The sequence below is a fragment of the Sinohyriopsis cumingii genome, chromosome 18 (assembly GCF_028554795.1).
Source record: "Sinohyriopsis cumingii isolate HCF-2022 chromosome 18, ASM2855479v2, whole genome shotgun sequence".
Classification (NCBI taxonomy): domain Eukaryota; kingdom Metazoa; phylum Mollusca; class Bivalvia; order Unionida; family Unionidae; genus Sinohyriopsis; species Sinohyriopsis cumingii.
Window position 1 is genome coordinate 32,500,187 of NC_142978.1, and position 20,157 is coordinate 32,520,343.

The 20,157-nt window shown below is 36.1% G+C and overlaps 1 protein-coding gene and 1 pseudogene across 4 annotated transcripts in view; one reads left to right on the top strand and one right to left on the bottom strand.

The window, feature by feature from the left end:
• The window catches only part of LOC149776333 (plexin domain-containing protein 1-like), a 46,372-nt gene extending 39,491 nt beyond the window's left edge, over positions 1 to 6,881 (top strand). The window contains exons 10-12 of one of the 4 annotated variants that reach the window (XM_089942844.1): positions 3,024 to 3,166; positions 5,070 to 5,231; positions 6,692 to 6,881. In XM_089942844.1, coding sequence (XP_089798970.1) covers positions 3,024 to 3,166; positions 5,070 to 5,231; positions 6,692 to 6,808 — 422 coding nt within the window. In that variant the 3' untranslated portion in view covers positions 6,809 to 6,881. The remainder of the gene's footprint in view (positions 1 to 3,023; positions 3,167 to 5,069; positions 5,232 to 6,691) is intronic. The other 3 variants (XM_089942846.1, XR_016416297.1, XR_016416298.1) reach the window with 3 other exon arrangements.
• Positions 6,882 to 15,638: 8,757 nt separating this feature from the next.
• On the bottom strand, positions 15,639 to 17,917 carry LOC149776334 (uncharacterized; annotated as a pseudogene).
• Between the last annotated feature and the right edge of the window lie 2,240 nt (positions 17,918 to 20,157).

Here is a 20,157-nt window from a genome sequence, read left to right on the forward strand (position 1 = left end):
TAAGACTTCATATTTTTCCAACATGATGATTTCAAATATTCAATGACAGAACAGAAACATACTTGCAGATATAAACACGCTTCTCCCTCGCTGCTGAAATCCGATGTATTTCATGTAGAATTTGCACATATGAATCCAGCCCAATATCACAAAATTTCGTAGAATCGACAAAAAATACCATCATCTATTCATTCCAGGTCAAATGGAAAAGTTGTTATAATGCGTATTCATTCAATATGACTCCAAATTACAATTTTAAGGAGAACGAAATGCCATTTCCTTTCCAAAGTTATGCATAGCACGCGACTAAGTTCAGATTTATCTAGGCGGAATTTGTGCGCATTAATAATGTTTTTGTTGTGTAATGATGAGTCTGCTCTTGTGTATTTAGTTTGGTATACGGCATACATTCAGTTACTTTGTTTCTTGTAGTGGATTTTGTTTATATAATTAGGCCTTAGGTAGAATAAGAAAGACGACTGTACCGTCTTTTCCCAGAAAGCTGTTACGTAAAGGACAAAATTACCCTTAAATTTCTATATGTACCACTTTCTACATGTACCTAAGTTCCCTCATTTACGTTACTCAGAAGCATACTAGCTATCCACACTGCATAAATAAATTCTGACTTAATCCGATAGATCACCACTCTTGCTTCTCAGCGACCGACCATAAATTAACACGTGAGCAGCATATCCAATATTACCGTATATTATCTACTCTACCACATGCTCGATTGCTATTGCATACAATTAAACAATTCTAGCTCACAGCAATCCCTAACTTACAAGATTATTTAAACATTACAAAATCAGATGTAAATATGCAAGTATCGTTAACTCACAATAATCATTGTCGTCCTAACAAAGGAAATTATTTCATATAACCCTATGAAATCCTACACATGTGAAAATATGGATAGCATCCAACCGTCATTTCTTTCAATGAACTAGTAACTGTAAAATTACAGAGATAAACTGCATAACAACCCTAGCATCAACAGATTTCCATGAAACTGAATTAACGATACATAATATGGATCCTAGTCATATCAAACACATTTGCACAAAACAAATAATCAAAAAAAGAAGATTGCGTGGAAAATTAAAATTGCATACCTTAATGCTGTTCTAATTTCAGAAATTGTGCGTCCAAGCACTAAACCCTTTCTTTTCTTACAAGACACAGCCATCTGATCCACTTATCTTTTGTAACGAGGAAAGCACTATTCTTTTTAGGCTTCCAAGCAACCACTTCTCCTCTCACAGGATTTCAGACTAAAGAATTTCGACCAGGGTCGTCATTTTAAATTCACATTACTTCTAAAGTGTACGCCTTAATCTACTCTGGCCAGTCGTAAGCAGCGGTTCCTAAATTATCGAAGATAATAATTTCTTTCGTCATATTTTAGACAGCATAGAATCTGCGAACTACTGTACATATCAATTTCTCTTTGAAAATGATAATTTTACATGGGTTCCTATCAAGCGGTTATAGTTCTTAGCTCAAATGTTTGCTCTCTCAGGACAGCGTTGCAATGCCTTGGTCAATCTCACTGAGTTATAAATTCTAGCCTTTCAAGTTTTAACACTGACGGGGGGGGGGGGGGAGAAAAGAAGAAAGATCGAAATGACCCTTCACAAAGACTTTTCTGGCTTAAATGTGATAAAATTTTAACGCTCAATGCATTCAACTTTAAGGCTCAAAACAGTTCAAAATTGACACTTTACAATCATGCTTGGCTTGCTTATGTTTGGGATAATTTCCTGGTAATCTTCAAGATCACGAGAGCGCTTGTGTAACTTGAATTCTGGAAATTTTATTATTTGAGGGCTACACGCAACAGCCTAGTCAGCAATTACACGTCCGATATGGCGATGGTTTTCCTCATCAGCGACCACATGTGTGACTTCAGATAGCCTGGCCTGTTGAGCAATCTTAATAAGTAACGCAGGTGTCTCACGGTCGAAAGCGGCTCCTCTGGAGGAAGAGAGAGTCCTAATAGCGCAAGTCTAGATGTCTTTGCTGTACCTCTCATTATCCTTATACCAGGTTTTCGTGCGGATTGTTAGAGTTGGTTTATTGTTTGCGCTGCCTTTGCATCTTGCCGTGGTTCATCAGTGGGAAGTTGTCTCAAAACCAACCATGGCTCATCTGGAAGAAGTGCTAATAATTGTAAGCATACCTAACTTTCGCATACCGCTCGGTATTCTTTTTCAATGCTCTCGCGCGAATTGCGAAGTTGATTAATTGTGTATATATCTTATCATAATGGAAAAGCATTGTCTAATCTCTTATTTACCATTATAATTTTTTTAATGAATAGCAGTCGCTTGGACTTTGACAACATTATTGACTTTTTTCATCAAGACTTCGATAATACTCGGCATCTAACCCAGATAGTGACAAAGCTGATTACGCCACTTTGTAAAGATAGCACATTTCAAATACGGTCGAACACCTTGGCCAACAAGCAATGCGAGCAAGTAGGATTGAAAGTAACCAAAACAACATGTTCTGTTACAGAGTTCCTGTTTTCCGGGACAGATGCCTTTACGTCGACCGGGTCCTACTTGTATTGAAGTTTATATATATATATATATATATATATATATATATATATATATAGAGAGAGAGAGAGAGAGAGAGAGAGAGAGAGAGAGAGAGAGAGAGAAATGCAAACGTTTAGTCTCTAATTGAAGTTTGGGTTGCTTCATTCTTCTGTCGGTATCGCCTTTCTCTTATTATATCTTGCTTTACCTACTTTTTTTATCCAGACATCTGAGCATAATCGAAAGGATAGTATGCGACTGTACGGCCACGAATTGTACGATGGTTGTCATGGTGATGGTGATGTACCATGTTATATCAGGCTCTGAAAACATACAAAATTCAACGTAAGCCAAAGTCGATTTTATGGTCGTGCCTTTGCTTTGCATTGTGCGTTTCGATTGCAGCAAACTTTAAAAAAATAAATATATAATTTCTTATTTCATAAATAAATGAATTTTGTATTTTTTCAGCGTGTAACTTGGCAAAAGATTGTATTACGTGTGTCACCCAGAAAACAGCATTCAAGTGCCTGTGGTGTGCTAAATTGCATAGGTGTTCAGATTCAGTTGATTGGTATCGACAGGAATGGACTGAAAGTGGTTGCAACGTAGAGGTATGGTGTCCGAGCTGCCACACGAGAACGTCTTGAATAATGCAAATACATTTACATTTAGCTTTTCCCCTGATTTACTTTTCCATATCCTTTATATTATCCTATTTTGTTCTTCCCATTTCACTATTTTATCTCTATTAGGCCAAGAAAAGTAGGAATTACAATTTATGACAAAAATAAAATGTTTTAATATTCACATATTTACAGTTGCTAATGACAGCAACTGCAATGACTCGCCATCTCTTTTCGGTTTTAAACATATTTGATTGCATATCAAGAGAAAACAATGGTTACATTTGTAACTTCGAGGTCAGTACAGATCATATCTCGAATGTATATCATTGGTTTCCATTTGGACTACTTTGTCTATTTACGAAATAAGAATTGGCCGAGAAGTTATGAATGATACAGTTAGATTTTTTCAATTCGCAGCATCTCGGCCAGTCCTACAGTCAACCCAATGTCAGAAATAGCCAAGGTATTCGCAGTATATTAGGGTTTCTTTTTGCGGAGGCATTTCATGCGAACAAACTGTAAGATTTATCTGTAAATTACTGCGTCGACACCCATCTGAGGCATATTTTAGTCTTGTAGAAACAACGTAGACAATTCCGAATGAAAGAGTTAGGAGCGAGTTTCTTCCAACTTAGAATGGCCTTTCTATCACAAATGCAAAATACGTAATATTTCACAGAAAACGGAAGTTACATTTTAATGAATTTAAGAACTATAATAATTTAAAGCAATCATTGTTTGAGATAGATATTGTAAGGAATAGAGAAGGTGCAACCACATGTGATATAATAGCTCACGCACAAACTTACTGGTACATATGCCGAAATTGATGAATAGTTCTCATATTACTGAGCTTTACGCTGACGTTCTTGGACAAATACATTGAATCGTATTTGGATTGTAGTATAATAGCTTCGAATATATGTAGATGTATGCATACAGATGTAAAGATATATACACACATATAGATATACATACATATGCATATGCAAACATAGATAAGAATATCCATCTATACCTACTCATGTACATATATATATATATATATATATATATATATATATATATATATATATATATATATATATATATATATATATATATATATATATTCATGCGTAGAAACGTATGCGTATACACATACACGCCTATATGCATATTCATACTTACAACCACATATATGCATATTCCTTAGAAAAATGATGATCGGGGAAGTGAATATCGAGGAGACTTGGTATATCAAATTTTCATGCTATTTATTGCATAGCCCAAGTCCCTTACTCTCCGGGTATTCATCCCATCTTTATATAGTAGTGACTTTGGGGTCCTAATTCAAAATTAAATCACATATACGAATGATCTTTCATACTATGACTGTATAATGATATTTGGTCACAAAATATTTGAACATGTCAATGTAAATGAATAATGTAAATGAAACCTTTATTACGTTTCATCCTTTAGGCACCCCTACCCCCGGGCTTCAATGGCGAGAACTAAGAATGACATCCGTCTCGCAGATTTTTATCGCTCGGGCAAGAAAAGGATAAAGTTTTAGTATTTTTCGCCTAGCCGTTTAAAGGTGATATATAGCAAGACACTGATTGACGGATGGTAGCGCACTGTCCCCCAAGTTTTATTAAAAACAGTGTCAGTATATATATATATATATATATATATATATATATATATATATATATATATATATATATATATATATATATATATATATGTATGTATGTATGTATAATAGTGGAACCTATTATTCCAGATCTGAGGGAAGAACCTTCCTTTGCATTGAGCATTATTAAGATATCATTGATATAAGATACCTGTCTTATTCAACTTTATGTGCTTTAATTAGTTATTCATGTATTCTCTTTCACAGGGGCACAATTCATCGGACCTCTGCAATGGCAAAACATCTAAACCAACACCGGATGCGACAACTACTTCTAGGCCAAGCACAACGGAAACACCAGAACAAAGCTACAAAACAGTGAGCACAAAAACACAGTCGACACCCACGCCATCCCCAACGATAACACCTGTACGTATAAGGTCAACCACTGGTTTAGCCAAAAATCAAACTATCATCATAACGTCACCAAGTACAACACCACGGCAATTAACAAATACAAAAACCACTCCCGAAACAACTACATTAAAGGAATTACCCACTAATATAACCACTCCCAAAACAGCTACTTTAAAAAAAGAAACATCCCAAATGTCAACTACAAACTCAACAATAAATTCAGCAAAAATTACAACGACACTAAAACCCAATACGATAACATATCAAACCACTGAAACAACATCGCCAAGTCCGACATCACATAAATCAGCTTCACTCCAAACCATTCCCCCAAAAAATACATTAAAGAAGTTGACCACTAATATAACAAGTCCCAAAAAGTTACTTTGAAGCAAGAAACATCTCAGATGCTAACAACGAACACAACATCAACGACAAAGACTGTGGCACCTTGTAATAAGGTAAGGCCTCTCCCCCCCCCGACGAATATAATTACGGAATACCTGTTGATTCTGGTTACGTTCAAAATATATGTACTCAGCTCTGCATTACGTGACCTACATCATGTGATATACGTGACCCTACTGACACAAAGAGGAAATGTAGTCATTAAAAAAAAAATCACGAACTTCGTGTCGCGCCCACGGCCAAGAAAAAAGTTCATAAGATGTGTCCTGTTAAGTGTGACACCGATACCGAGTAAATTAGAGCGTTAGACGAAACAGACCAGCTTTGAAGCCTGGTGTCGTAGATTCAAGCATGTTTACTTTTCACTGAGTTCCAAGATCAGCAGTAAGAACAGCAATCCAAACATAATTTCGTATAACGATCGCTGCCATTAGTTGTTATGACCACTTGAGTTATTTACGAAATAAAGACTGACCATGAAGGTGCAAATTCATCGACAAATTGTTTCATTTGCAGCTTCTCAGTCAACCCTACGGTCAATCCAGTTGTAGAAATAGTTGATATGATCAAAATAGATTGCGGTTTCTTTTATTGCGAAGAAGGTTCGGCGAACCAATTTTTTATTTATTTTTCGGTAAATTACTGCACCGACATATATCTGAAATATATTTCTTTCTCAAGGAAATAACCGAGGTGGTCTGAACGAAGAACAACCCTTAATTCTTTTTTGCAGCATGTTCGTATAATTTTTTATCGAAACGTATCTAGGACAGACGACGCATGATAGTATAACAGATATGTCTGGTCTTTTCTCTTTCACTCACAGAGGTGATGATAATGTTGATGATGTTGATGTTAAAGTAATTACAACGAAGGCAACGATAACGAAGCTGTTAACGGCAATAATAATCAACCGTCGTCGTAGCAGTAGTTGTAGTAATATTAGCAGCAGAACTAGGTATAGTTATTGTTGTGGATAAATTATCATTATTATTCACTTTAACTTCCATTAGAGTCTTGGAAATGAACAAGTGATTTTCAGCTTTTTCTGTTTATAATTTCAGAATCGCCCAAGTGCTTTGAGGGAAAGGGTAAAGAATGTTCGGGATAATTTCTTCAAAAGTTTTTCTGATTCCAGCGAAAAATACAAATTAAAAAAAGAATCAGAACTGTATATTTAAACAAGAACTTTTTTATGCATTGTGTCTAAAAACTAAACAATTATTCCAATCTATATAAAGTTTCCAACACAAATCTGATTTTTGTCTGATTTTTTTATGACTTTGCCGTTATGCATTTTTGAGTTTTTAATACTACATTCTTTATTGTGCGCAACGAAAGGCCGACATATCGGATTTGTACATAGAAAATAGTGATAATATTGATCAACATTGGATCTTTACATAGGAAATAATGACACTTTTGTATCAACATCGGATCTCTACATAGGAAATAATGACACTTTTTTGGATCAACATCGGATCTACACAGAGGAAATAATGACACTTCTTTGTATCAACATCGGATCTGTACACAGGAAACAATGACACTTATTATCAACATTGGATCTGTACATAGGAAATAATGACAGTTTTGGAACAGCATCGGATCTGTACAGAGGAAATAATGACACTTTGTATCAACATCGGATTTGTACAGAGGAAATGACACTTCTTTGTATCAACATCGGATCTGTACAGAGGAAATAATGACACTTTTTGGATCAACATCGCATCTGAACAGAGGAAATAATGACAATTTGTATCAACATCGGATCTGTAGAGAGGTTATAATGACACCTTTTAGCAACATCGGATCTGTACAGAGGAAATAATGACACTTCTTTCTATCAACATCGGATATGTACAGAGGAAATAATGACACTTATTTGTATCAACATCGGATTTGCGCATAGGAAATAATAAAACCTCTTTCTATCAACATCGGATATGTACAGAGGAAATAATGACACTTATTTGTATCAACATCGGATTTGCGCATAGGAAATAATAAAACCTCTTTGTATCAAAATCGGATCTGTACAGAGAAAATAATGACACTTTTTAGATCAACATTGGATTTTTGCACAGAAAAAAATAATAAAAATCTTTGAATCCTCATTGGATGTGTGCACAGGAAATAATGACACTATTGATCAACATGCTAGGTAACCCCATAATCGGCATTTACTTTGGGGTCGGCATTTATTTAATACTTCTGAAACCGGAAGTGATATGAGGTGAACTTCTATGCATTTTGCAGACAGTCTTATGTCAAATGTTTAGGCTCGAATAAACAGTAACACAAAAAAAAGAGTGAAAATAGCAAACTTTGAAAATTATACAATAACTTATTTCCCTGGAAAAATTCCGTAAAAATGAAAATAAAATAAGAACTTACAGTTTTACAGAATCAAATCCAAAAATAATCCAAGAATAATTCAAGAACAAAATCTTAGTAGTCCTAATAACAAAATGTTCTACTGATTTCACGTTCGAATCCCGACGATAAATCCAAGATCGAAGACTATGACGTATGCTGCTGCAATCTGTAGTGTTGAAGTCTACAGTTCCTTGTAGAAACTAGAATTAGCACTCGGGGTTCTGATGGCTGAATAATTTTTTATAAAAGAAATATCCTTGTTCCACAATATTACATGAGCACACGTATTTTCCAGAAAAATAACAGAATTAATCCTTCTGAATCCAAGAAATTTGAAATAACTCCAAACCAAGTGATTTGAAATAACTCCAAACAGCACAACACACAACTAACATTTTAACAGCCCAGCTTCTACTGAGAATAATTCTCCAAAATATGGGTTATATGGTCTTTCTAAAACATAAACGAGGGGTCACGTGATCATCCTCTGGAATGTTACAGAAGCAAGTACTTGTTACAGATCACTTTTACCCAGTATGACCCTGACGAAAACCAATCATTTTTACTCTGAGAAATAAAAAATTAAAAACATTGTTTACATCTTAAAGACAAAGTCCCATCATGACCTTAGAAACAACCAATCATTTTAAATAAAATAGAACTTGTTTATGAAGGTTGATATACATTCTGAAATAAGGTCAGGATTTAGATCAACACTTGGTGTTTATAAACCAACAGTCAAGGTCAAACTATTTTCTAAAAAAAAGTATCATTTTTAGTGAATAAATTTACATTACAATATCATGTAATGAAAAATACAAAAAATTAAAACTGAAAAACAATTAAATTGAAATAAATATATATTAAATCAGATATAATTAAATAAAATATACATAACAACATGCATTTCATTTAGTGTGATCGAAATTTCTTTATACGAGGTGTTATGAAAACACGATGCCTACAACAGACAACAGCTAGTAGGCCTAATGGCTGCTCCCATGTCCTCGAGAATTAAACTTGGAATATTCCAACATAAACTAACTTTAGCATTTATTTAAATATGTAAACCAATTTGCCTTTACCATTAAACAATAATAACTGGAAAAAAGCAATAAACATATAATAAAGTATATATATATAATTACTAGACGAAAGTTATCGATTATCTTTCCTTGTATTTTTTTTCTTTCTTTCCAATTTACCTTTGAAGTCCAGGAAGTGAAAATGACTAAGTGGAGCTTTCAGTCTTTTGAAGGAGCGCAACTGAAGTAAAGCCAAGCTTGATACTCTATAACCCAAATTACGACTAAAAATCATACACAAAATAACGGGAGTTAAAAGTCACTGTAACAACAGGTAACATATGAAAGGTCTTACCAATGAAAACCTGGGAAATTCGTTTTCTTTAAAAATCAAACCATTTTGCAAAGTACGAAACGGTTGAGCGAAACCTAACATACATCCGATTCACCCATTAGAGGAACATTGTTGGTAGTCTGCGTGTTATGGGAACTACCAGTTGACAACGACTGTTGTCTTGAAGAACTTGGAAAAGGGGATAAAAGGTACTTCCAGCCAAACTCTTGCAAGTGTTTGATTCGCAAGGTAGAGAGAACCTTCCGTGTAACAAACTTTTTACGTGTCTTAGTGTGTTTGCAGTGCCCGTTATACATGAGTCCACTACTGTCTGAGAGAACCAAGCGTTGTCGTTGTCGTTGTCTTTGTTGCTGTAGTCGATCTTTGAACAAGTCTTTTTTTTAAAGAGTTAAGAAAGAGAGAGCCCATGACAGTAGGCTTCTGAGTTAAACCATTGTCACGAAATTGTGTATGATTTATATCAATATGTACATGTGATCAAAAATGAACTCGGGTTTCGTTGCCGCGTACAGCGTCACCCGAGGCTGGTTTATTTTTTTCGGCTCTAGTCAGGTCAAGGGTGAAATGGACTACCAAATCGACAAGGAAGGTAGGTCGAGAATATTTCATGCCAATATGTTAAAGCGATACGTGGAGAGACCTGATCAAACTGTTGAAAAGGGCGTTTTGAATGTTGTATGTATTGCGGTCATAGAAGATGAGTCGAGTGACGAACCGCAATTACACCCCAACACAGAAACTCCCCTTGAATACCCCATGGTTTTAGGAAAAGAGGGAATAGAGATAGTCAGCGTGTGCCAAGAATTACCTGAAGGTCAGCGTCGGCAGGTCAAGGAAATTTTGAGTAAGTCACCATGTTTGATGCTGAACCGATGCCAGACATGAGGGTTTGTTTTCAAAATTGGCAGGGCACCAGTACATTTCTAAATTAGATTTAACAAAAGGATATTGGCAGGTGCCCATCGCTGAAAATGTATGCGTATTAACGGCATTCGCGACCCCTAAAGGTCTTTACCAGTTTAAGGTTATGCCTTTCGGTCTGGTTAACGCCGGTGCGTCGTGCGTGCGTCTTATGCGAAAATTGTTGAGAGGTATGAATAACGTAGATAGTTTCCTCGACGATATTCTTGTATATACGCATACCTGGGAAGAGCATGTTAATTTATTAGTCAATCTGTTTGACAGACTCCGCAAGGCAGATCTCACAGCGAGACCCTCCAAGTGTAGTATAGCATATTCTAACTTGGAATGATTGGGTCATCTAGTAAGTGGGTCAGGGCAAGTAAAACCACACCCTGGCAAAATTGAAGCGATCAAAGACGCTCCTAGGCCAGAAACCAAGAAACAGATACGATCGTTTCTTGGGTTGATAAGTGTTTATAGGAAGTTCGTTCCAAATTTCGCTGCTATAGCTAGTCCATTGACGGATTTAACTAGGAAGGGGCAGCCCACTAAAGTTTCTTGGGTTCATGCCAGGAAAGAGCTTTTAACGCTCTTAAAGGAAGATTGATAAGTGCACCGATCATAAAGTTGCCAGAATTAAACAAATCGTTTATATTGAGAACTGATGCTTCCGACATGGGAATAGAAGCAGTTTTGCTACAAGAGCAAGACGGGGTAACATTACCCATTGCTTATGCTAGTAGGAAATTGCTGCCTAGGGAGTAAAATTACTCCGTGATCGAAAAGGAGTCTTTGGCATTGGTGTGGGGTATATGTAAATTCCACACGTACCTTTTCGGAAGGGAATTTGTCCTTGAAACGGACCATCAGCCTCTCATATATTTGAACAAGGCAAAAGTTGCCAACGCAAGATTGATGCGTTGGGCATTGACTCTGCAGCCATATCGTTTCCGGATCGAAGCAATCAGAGGGTCGGAAAACGTAGGGGCCGATTACTTACGCAGAGTGTGATTTGCATTTTTTTGTTACAAATATAAATTATGTTTCAGTTTGTATTTTTGGCTCAATTCCGTGTTTTTCTAAAAGTGTTTCCACTTTATTTAAGGGGGGAGGTAATGTCACAAAATTGTGTATGATTTATATAAATATGAATATGTGATCAAAAAACTATCCGGGTTTCATTGCCGCGTACAGCGTCACCCGAGGGTGGTTTATTTTTTTCGGCTCTAGTTATTTGGAAATACTGAGCGCGACTCAACCCATACTGCGTGTGCAAATTGCCTGCAGTGAACACATAAGTACCTAGCTGTGCATATCTGTCACAACTAGTATACATATAGAGCAAATTCCCTCTATTCCCTTACCTCTTTACGGCAGCAAATCTCCAGCTGTAGAGGTATTGAAATTTAAGTTTGTATTCTTTATTGCTATTCGTTTTATTTGACAGAATTGTTTCATATATTAGATGTTTTAGAATTTATTCTAAATTCTACAGAGAGTAAATACCTAGGTTATACAACGCCATGATATTAGAAATATTATAGTCTGGTTTGAGTTAGCTATTTGTTGTAACTGAACAAATTGAATTTAATTATACGCTGCATGCATTGAACAATTAATGTAATGGGTAACGAGTTTATGTGCGCGCATGCGCAACATATATCAATGCAGAAGTACTTAACCGTGTCATATGAACTACACGGTTTAGTTGTTATAATTTTAGCTGCCTTATATATGGTTTGGTAAGGTGGAGTCACAGAACTCTTTGTGGTTTCTTGTGACGTGTACACTGTGTCTGGTGACGTTGGTTCGGAAGAGTGTACTGGTGTTCTCGATGCGAGGGACCAAGGCTTCGCGACCATCGGGTCTGTGTTGAATGTGAGGGCTCTCGAGGGATCCTTCAACATACTGAGAGGGGCGGACCATGCGTGGGCGCTTCTTTGACCATTGACTAGAGCGAGTAGAACCGGAGAAACATCTTGGACGTCAAATGGGCGCCACGATATATATATATATATATATATATATATATATATATATATATATATATATATATATATATATATATATATATATATATATATATATATATATATATATATATATATATCATATATCATATATTACATGCATTCCCATTGTAATATCTTTATATGAACGATCGATAGATTCATAAATTCATATATATCCCTTGGTGCTTAATAAGACCTTGTTCATATTGGGGTGTAGATCATATACTTTTATTTGTTGATCGGTGATAGGACGAAATTCACGTTTGTTTAAAATTCCATTCGTTAAATTCATGTTTGAGTTTTCTCGTTGAGTTACTTGTTGCTGATAGTTCCATGTTAGGAACTTCATAATTTTCCTTATCTTTTTGTTTATAATGGTGTCAGATTTGTTAATATTTAATTTGCGTTTATAAATAAACATCTTATTAACGCAGTTGCTTTGGGTGTCTTTACTAATCCAGTCTCAACCCGGCTTCATCTTGTGACAACCATGTCACCCAACTTTCTCACCCGTTCGACAATTGATGGCAACTAACTGGGTATACTTTTAGTACCATCTGCATGTTTGATAGCACTTGTATCTGCATTCCATACTTGCTATTTTATGAAAATATGTTATGCACGAATATCGTAGAGACATTTTGATAGGTTTTCTGATGTCTTCTACTATAATCATCCCCAAAAAAGGGTAATCATGGCCCAAAAAGGGATTTGCCATTTCAGTTTAGTACTCAATACCAATGAAATCGTAAGAGGGCTTAAAATGCTGGATTACATTAAAATTGTAAGTATAAAATATTTTGTCTATTCACGAATATAAATATTAGACAGGCATTTTTCCTTAAAAATGATCCAACATATCAGTTGTGATGTGAACAAATTAGGAAGCAATCGAGTTCACGAACACGTTATCTCGTCATGGAACTCGTTCTTGTAGTGTTTGGCTTATAATATCCAAATTCAGACATTATTATGTGCCTATTCATATCCAAATTGCTGTCTTAAACTTTGATATTATTTGTCGACTGAAAATGTCCCCAATGCAGTCTCAGATTAGGACATTAATAGCAGAATAATATAATGAATAATTCAAACTCAGATCATACCTGTGTCAGTATGACCTGGCGACCCGACCAATATGATGCACTTGTAGAACAGATACAGGAGTAATAATTGGCTCAAAATCTGGTGAAAATGGGATTAAAAATTTAGGTCATCCTTAGGGGAAGACTTAGATCGATTTGGGTTTCAATCCACGCAATCCTTCTAAAGTTATTATTTGGAAACAAACTTCCTGATGGAACTGACGTAACGTGATATATGGACATATGTAATTGTAGCGGTGCTACTGGCGGTGGTGTTGTGAGATTGTACCTTCTTACAAGGTGTCCGCTTTATTTGGCTATCGTTATCTAGAGAGTGATCGCCCTCGGTATTGTTACTCGCCCTCGGTATTGTTACCCGGATCGAGTAAATATTAAAGTGTGAAACTTATAGATGGAATAAATAGAGATCTGAACAGATGTATAGAACAGAATGACACGAGCCCCCGTACATGAGAAGAAAAAAATCAGTTACATAAACATCTGGGATAATACATTACATTAGGAAGATACACTTCTTTTGGGAATAAATCTTTCACCGAATTTCAAAAACAAATATATTTCTCTAAATAACCGATCTGTTTAAATGATAGAATTGGTTCATCGTATAATCGAGTGTACGATCGAAGTCATTGCCATGTACAATTTCATAACCTGCTTATGCCGGTCCACTCCATTGTCACGATGGTGGTCTTCTAGATCCTTAAACTTTTATCCCTTTTCCGACTTCCCTACTGTCTCGCCTCTTTTCGGCCATCAAACTTTGTGTGGGTAGGTGGATACGTAAGTACGTAGATACATGGATAAGTAGGTAAGTGGATACTTCAGTGGATACGTCTGTGGAGCTATTTCCCCTTTCAAATAAACAGAAGCAACCTAAATCGTCTGTCAGTTGTCCAACTTGGAACAGATCATTACTCCCCTCTCGTTATGTCAGATATCGTTTTATCGGAATTTTAACAGATCAAAGGCTGTCTGTTCAAGCTAAACGTGGCAGACCATAAACAAACCTAGTTTCGCAAGATTAATGTACTTCCTAATGGCGATTTCATCAGATTTCCATTAACATTACACGAGACGTAACTTTTCCGTCCTCGTCTCAATTACACAAATAAATGAATGAAATTCATTACATCGCCTACATTATTTTTTTAGCGAGTACACATATTCAAGTCTTTATCATACCTGAAAAATCTAAGATCTGTGAATTCAAACGGATGCTCGTAACTCGTATCAACTAAAGTAATGCATGAAATCTTTAGATTCCTTTAACAATCAAGACGAAAAATTCATAAATAAGATCATTGAACGGATTCAGATACGTGAACTCAGTTATACTCATATCGAGACTATTGGTCTACGGATTTAAACAAATAAATTCATGCAAGTATAAACAATTAAATTCAAGCAATACTGACGCAAATACCTTGTGCTTTCAAGCTTTGTTCGCTTCTACCGCCAAGTTGTGTCCGTTGACTTTCCAGACATCAGGTCCCTTGACCAATGTTTTACGAGAGAATTCCTTCCAAATTCATTATCGGCGTCCTTTATATGTTCTGTCTTGCACGAAAATTGCAGACTGACTAGATTTTTTCGATAAGGACAACTTAACCCTAAGAATATTTGTGTGGAAACCGCGCCCCTTTTTAGCATAACCGATCAGGATTAAATATATTTACCGTCTTTATAACTAAGCGCCAAAATTGTGGTCAGCGTCACTTACATACGTACAAACAACAGATCTGGAAAAACTCAGCTTCTGACAATTCCGATATAGTCTAGTCGTCTAACGGTTAAGTAAACGAAGGCTTAATTAAGAATAACTTCCTCTCCCGACACAAACGTTAGAAATCATTGCTGTATAGCGATTTAACATGCACCTGTCCCCATAAATCTATTGAATTGTTCTCTAGCCCGAATTAATATATTTTTCAAAGATCGACAGAAATTTTCATCCTTACAGTAATGCTCCATCCACTGGAGGCATACATATTCTGTTTAAATTTTAGAATATATTGACTGGTAATGATTGAGTATCAGGTCAGTGTATGCGTGGATTTGAACACCAGAGTGTATCAGGTCAGTGTATGTGTGAATTTTATCACCTGAGCTCATCAGGCTAGTTTATCCGTGGATTTGAACACCTGAGATCAGTTAAAGTGTACGAGAAGTATGTGGCAGAGACGTGTCAGGCTGTGACTGTTGATAACAAAATCAGTGTTTCCATATTCTCAGACTAGCATGGTGCCACAGCATCTTGCATACTTCCTTGAACGGTCGGCAAAGAATCTGGATAACTCCCAGACAAATGAGTTGGTTAATTTCCTTGTACAATTTAACCAGGTGTTTGCGCAAGATAAGATCCACCTGGGAAGAACAGATATAGTAAACCCTGATGACCGTACAATCTCTGTGTCAGAAACTCTGCCTCCCTAAACTGTAGATAAAATGATCACTGATCCCAGTAGACTGCAGCCAATAAATATTTTGACTGTGCTGCGCTTTTTATAATTGGAATAACATTTGGCTCGTGCGTCAAACTCTTTGGGTCTTTCAATAAATATTTAAAAGCAGACAATTATACATGTAAGTCTAGGAAATTTGTTACAGAAGACACTTGGCAACGTTTTACTTACGGTTTCTCTGTCTGGTCAATGAACAAGAACGTCTAACTTTGCACTTGAATTATTTATCCATCTCCAAAACAAAGCTGATATTAAAATGCCACACTGATCTGCGAGATATTCAAACGGCATATCAAGTTGTAGTTTGCCAATGTTACAAATAGCTGATCTTGCAAGGATAATTTGTTGGCTAGTGGTGTTCTGTTGGTAAATGATTGCATAAAACTGAAAAATGATATAAAAAATATATCCCACTTGATTCCAGTATAAAATATGGATTTGTTATCATTATTTTCAATCAGTCTTGATGAAAGCTTAACTGTTTAAATTTTGGTTCGTAAATCTTGCACCTGATGTTGAAATCTGCTCTCAAACTGCACATTTCAGTTTAAGTTTTTTCTCGTTCAGATGGTGTTAGTGGTAGTTGCATCACAATTCGTGGCAGCGATTGTGTGCAGATCTTTTTAATGTTTGATGATGAATCTGGAGAGCCCCAGGGTGATATTGGGGACATGCCACAAGTATTTGTCTTGGGTGTTTGTTGTGTGGGTGTTGGTGAGCCTAGTACGGCAATGTTCAGCTCCTCCGGAGACTCCTTAACCTTCTTGCTTGATGTTGCAATCGATTCAAACTCAATTTTCCGTTTCACTTTCTTCTCATAGCGCACCTTCTTCTTTTGCTGTACATATTTTGCATTTCTGTGGCAAACTCGAACACTGAGGGTATGTAATCAGGGTGATCTGGATCTTCATGTGGCAGTAGGGTAGTAACTTGTCTAAATACGTATGTACTTGAATTATAATGGTGCACGGGTTCTAGGTTACATTTTTGTGAGTAAAGACTGGTCATCAGTTGCAGAGTTCAGGAGTTATGATTAATATATTAATAAATCTGTACGTTTCTCGCAAACATGACACAAGATAACATTTATTAATAGTCACATTCTTAAAAAATTCAATGTCACAAAAAAACAGAAAAATACTTATATTTAATTAAAACTTAGTGTTATATGTAGGCACACTTTGTAGCAAGCAAGAAAGGTTTGACAGTATATGTTTTGTGTTTATGGGTGAGCATGAGTGTGTCAATAACATCAAAGGAAAATAAAATAATATTATAATGTCTTTCTGTAATTTAATAATGTAAAAATTGCACATTTTATGCAAATTAAGGGATTAGTAGTATAAATAGCAGAATAGTATCAGTAATGCTGATGATATGTGGCTTAATGATTTTTGTTTTCCTTTCATCAGGGCCGGGACATGTCCAACGTTAAGGGGTGGGGGTGGGGGGTGGGGTTTCCAATTTGCAAAATGGTCCTGACTCTCCTCGAAAGGGCAACAAAGCAAAAGTTTGTCTGTTCACTCAATATGTGTATAGCACCCAACAAACTTGCCCAAGACTAAAACATAGGCCAGATTTCAAGTGAAGTGTGTGTGTGTGTGTGCGCGCGCGCGCGCGCGGGTAAGTTGGGGGGGGGGTAGCAGACCACCCTTTCCGGTCCTGGTAATAGACTTTAAAATAAAACATGTAGATGATTATACTGTATTAAATTAATTATTGTAAAAGGAAAAACTTACCTGTGATGAAATGATCAGCGCAAATAAGTGAGTGTTTAGTTGGTTCCCATTGCTTTCCGTCTAGCTTGTCCCTTTTCAGTGCTGACAACCACATTTCCTGTCTTTCCAAGTGTTTTGGAAACGTAAAGAATGACAATTTTTCCCCATCATCTTGTGATTTTTGCAACCCACAGCAGCACAAGTTTTAGGCATTTTGCACACCGTTCTTATTGTAACAATATTGATAACCTGCCCGCTAGTCCAACTGCCTTCGAATAATGGTTGAGAGGTTAAGGACACACGGTACTAATGATATGGAAAAATGGGAACCAGCCTGGAAATAGGTGAACATAAAATAGAGTATATACGGGCTTGGCTCACCAGGGTTGGTAAATAATATAGTTATGTTTTAGGAAAATGAATCTTGAGAGAGATTATCCTAGTTGCATGTGAAGAAAATAGAGACAGTGTTTTATTGATGGAATTTCAGTCCTTTAACAGTCTTGAGTTTGGAACACTCGCTGCTAAAATTAGCAATTGACTCTTTGGTGCGGAATTGAAGGCACATGTTTCAAACACATGCAGGTCCAGAAAATGCCGCGGCTCATATCCTTTTCTCTACAGAGAAGCTGACATCCCGGTTTCATCTATACTGATAAAATATAGGTTGGATCATGAGCAGTCAAAAATTTTAAGTTAATGAATTTTTAATATCATGGTCTTTGCATAGGTTTACTATGTGAGGTGAATTAGTACCGTGAGTCCTATAGACAGCCACAGCAATACAGTGACTCCACATATGCAAGTACAATTAACTTTACTATTAATGCAATCATATGATTCTATTTGTGGATAACAATCAAAATTAATACCTTTTTAAACCACAGAGTGACTTTCAGTGGGATATTAAACACAGTCAGGTATATTAACTGTTGCCAAGGGGGGAGGGGGAAACGGTGTGTAGATCTGACTATGTTAGGTGGAGCTTTTTGCACTTTGGTTCATATCAAAGCAATACATATATAAAATTTATACAAATTTCCATTTATAGAGTAGTTAATGTAAGCAATATGATATTTCCTAGTTGTGTTTTGAAACATAATGCTTCAGATCAGTTAGGTCTCTTCCACCATGCTTAACGGTGATGAACTCTTACCACTTCGCATCCCACTAATTTCTTAGAGAATAGGAAGGCTCGAGGGAATAGGAAGACGTTGATACACGGTTAAGGGAGGAAGGTGATGCAATCACCCATGGACATTGCGCTCTTTTCACCACTCGTTATTATGATTAAATAAATCCAAATTAGACACTGCTATTAAATTCTGTTGACGTAACTTAAGTTGAATTGGAATTGTCGCTATTAATTTGTTTTGATTAAATTTGTTATTTTTCTTGTCTAAGGGGGTTCATATTGCATTATTTCTTTTCAATAGTCTCCCTCAGTTCTCTGTTGAAATTCGGTCTTTCCACTCCCACCAGGCTATAATATCGAGGGAGGTCATCCTCTAGATAACGCCAGCCAAATCCAAGTAACCACCTCTCTAACAAAGAGGGCCACGTTACAACAACCCCACCCACTTTCATCGGCAAGATGAGAAACAAAACTCAGAGATTATTAAGGTGGAGTTTGTTGTTACAGGAAGATAATATAGCTATCAGGCACATCAAGGGAAAAGACAGTTTAATAGCAGATGCACTTTCACGCGAATAGAAATATATTGTTTCGTGTATACTTTGTGTAATTCATAAGATTTAATCTTATGCTTTTTTACCACTTGTACATTAGGCTAATTGTTAAAAGAAAGCTTTATTGCACAAATCTTTCTTTTTCTTTATGATGGGAAGTGTTATGTATATTTAATTTCATTGTTTATCTGTTAGTTTTATTGTTTTATTTCATTACATGTTATTGTAATGTAACATTGTTTACTGGACTTGACCTTGTCCAAAATTGAGTTCATTTCTGCTTGACGTAATTGACGTTTTAATTTTTTTATTTCATCTATATAAACAGCTAAAAATAGCTTCATTTCACTCTTTTTGTATGTGCTTATTAACCAAATTATTATTCAGGTAAAAAAGAATGGTAAATATATTGATCAGGGTCAGGCTTTGGGCGACCCCCAACTGAATTGTATAGGTCATTGTGTTGTAAATAAACAAGGCTCATTAGATCATTCAAGAAGGTTATTTTCCATTAGGTAATGGTTGTTTTTAGAAAATGTTAATGTTAATGTGACCTTAGGTCAGGCAGAGAACTATAGTATCTTGTGAATGTTAGGATTTTATCAGTCGTGCTATAAGATCTGGCACTTTAAGTTGTGTTATACTGTGGCCAGTTTGGGCTGAATTTTATTTTCTTCAAATTATTGAATTCAAGTGAAAATACAAGTGGTCTGAGAAAATTCTTGGATAACGGCATTCATTGGAATTTATACTGAATTCAAACCTGGAATATTATTTCTGTGATTCAACAAGAGAATGTTGACACATCAGCACTTCACTTCGTCATCGCCTTCAAATCTGGATCTCTTTGGGACTTGAACTGAGTTTTATTCAGTACA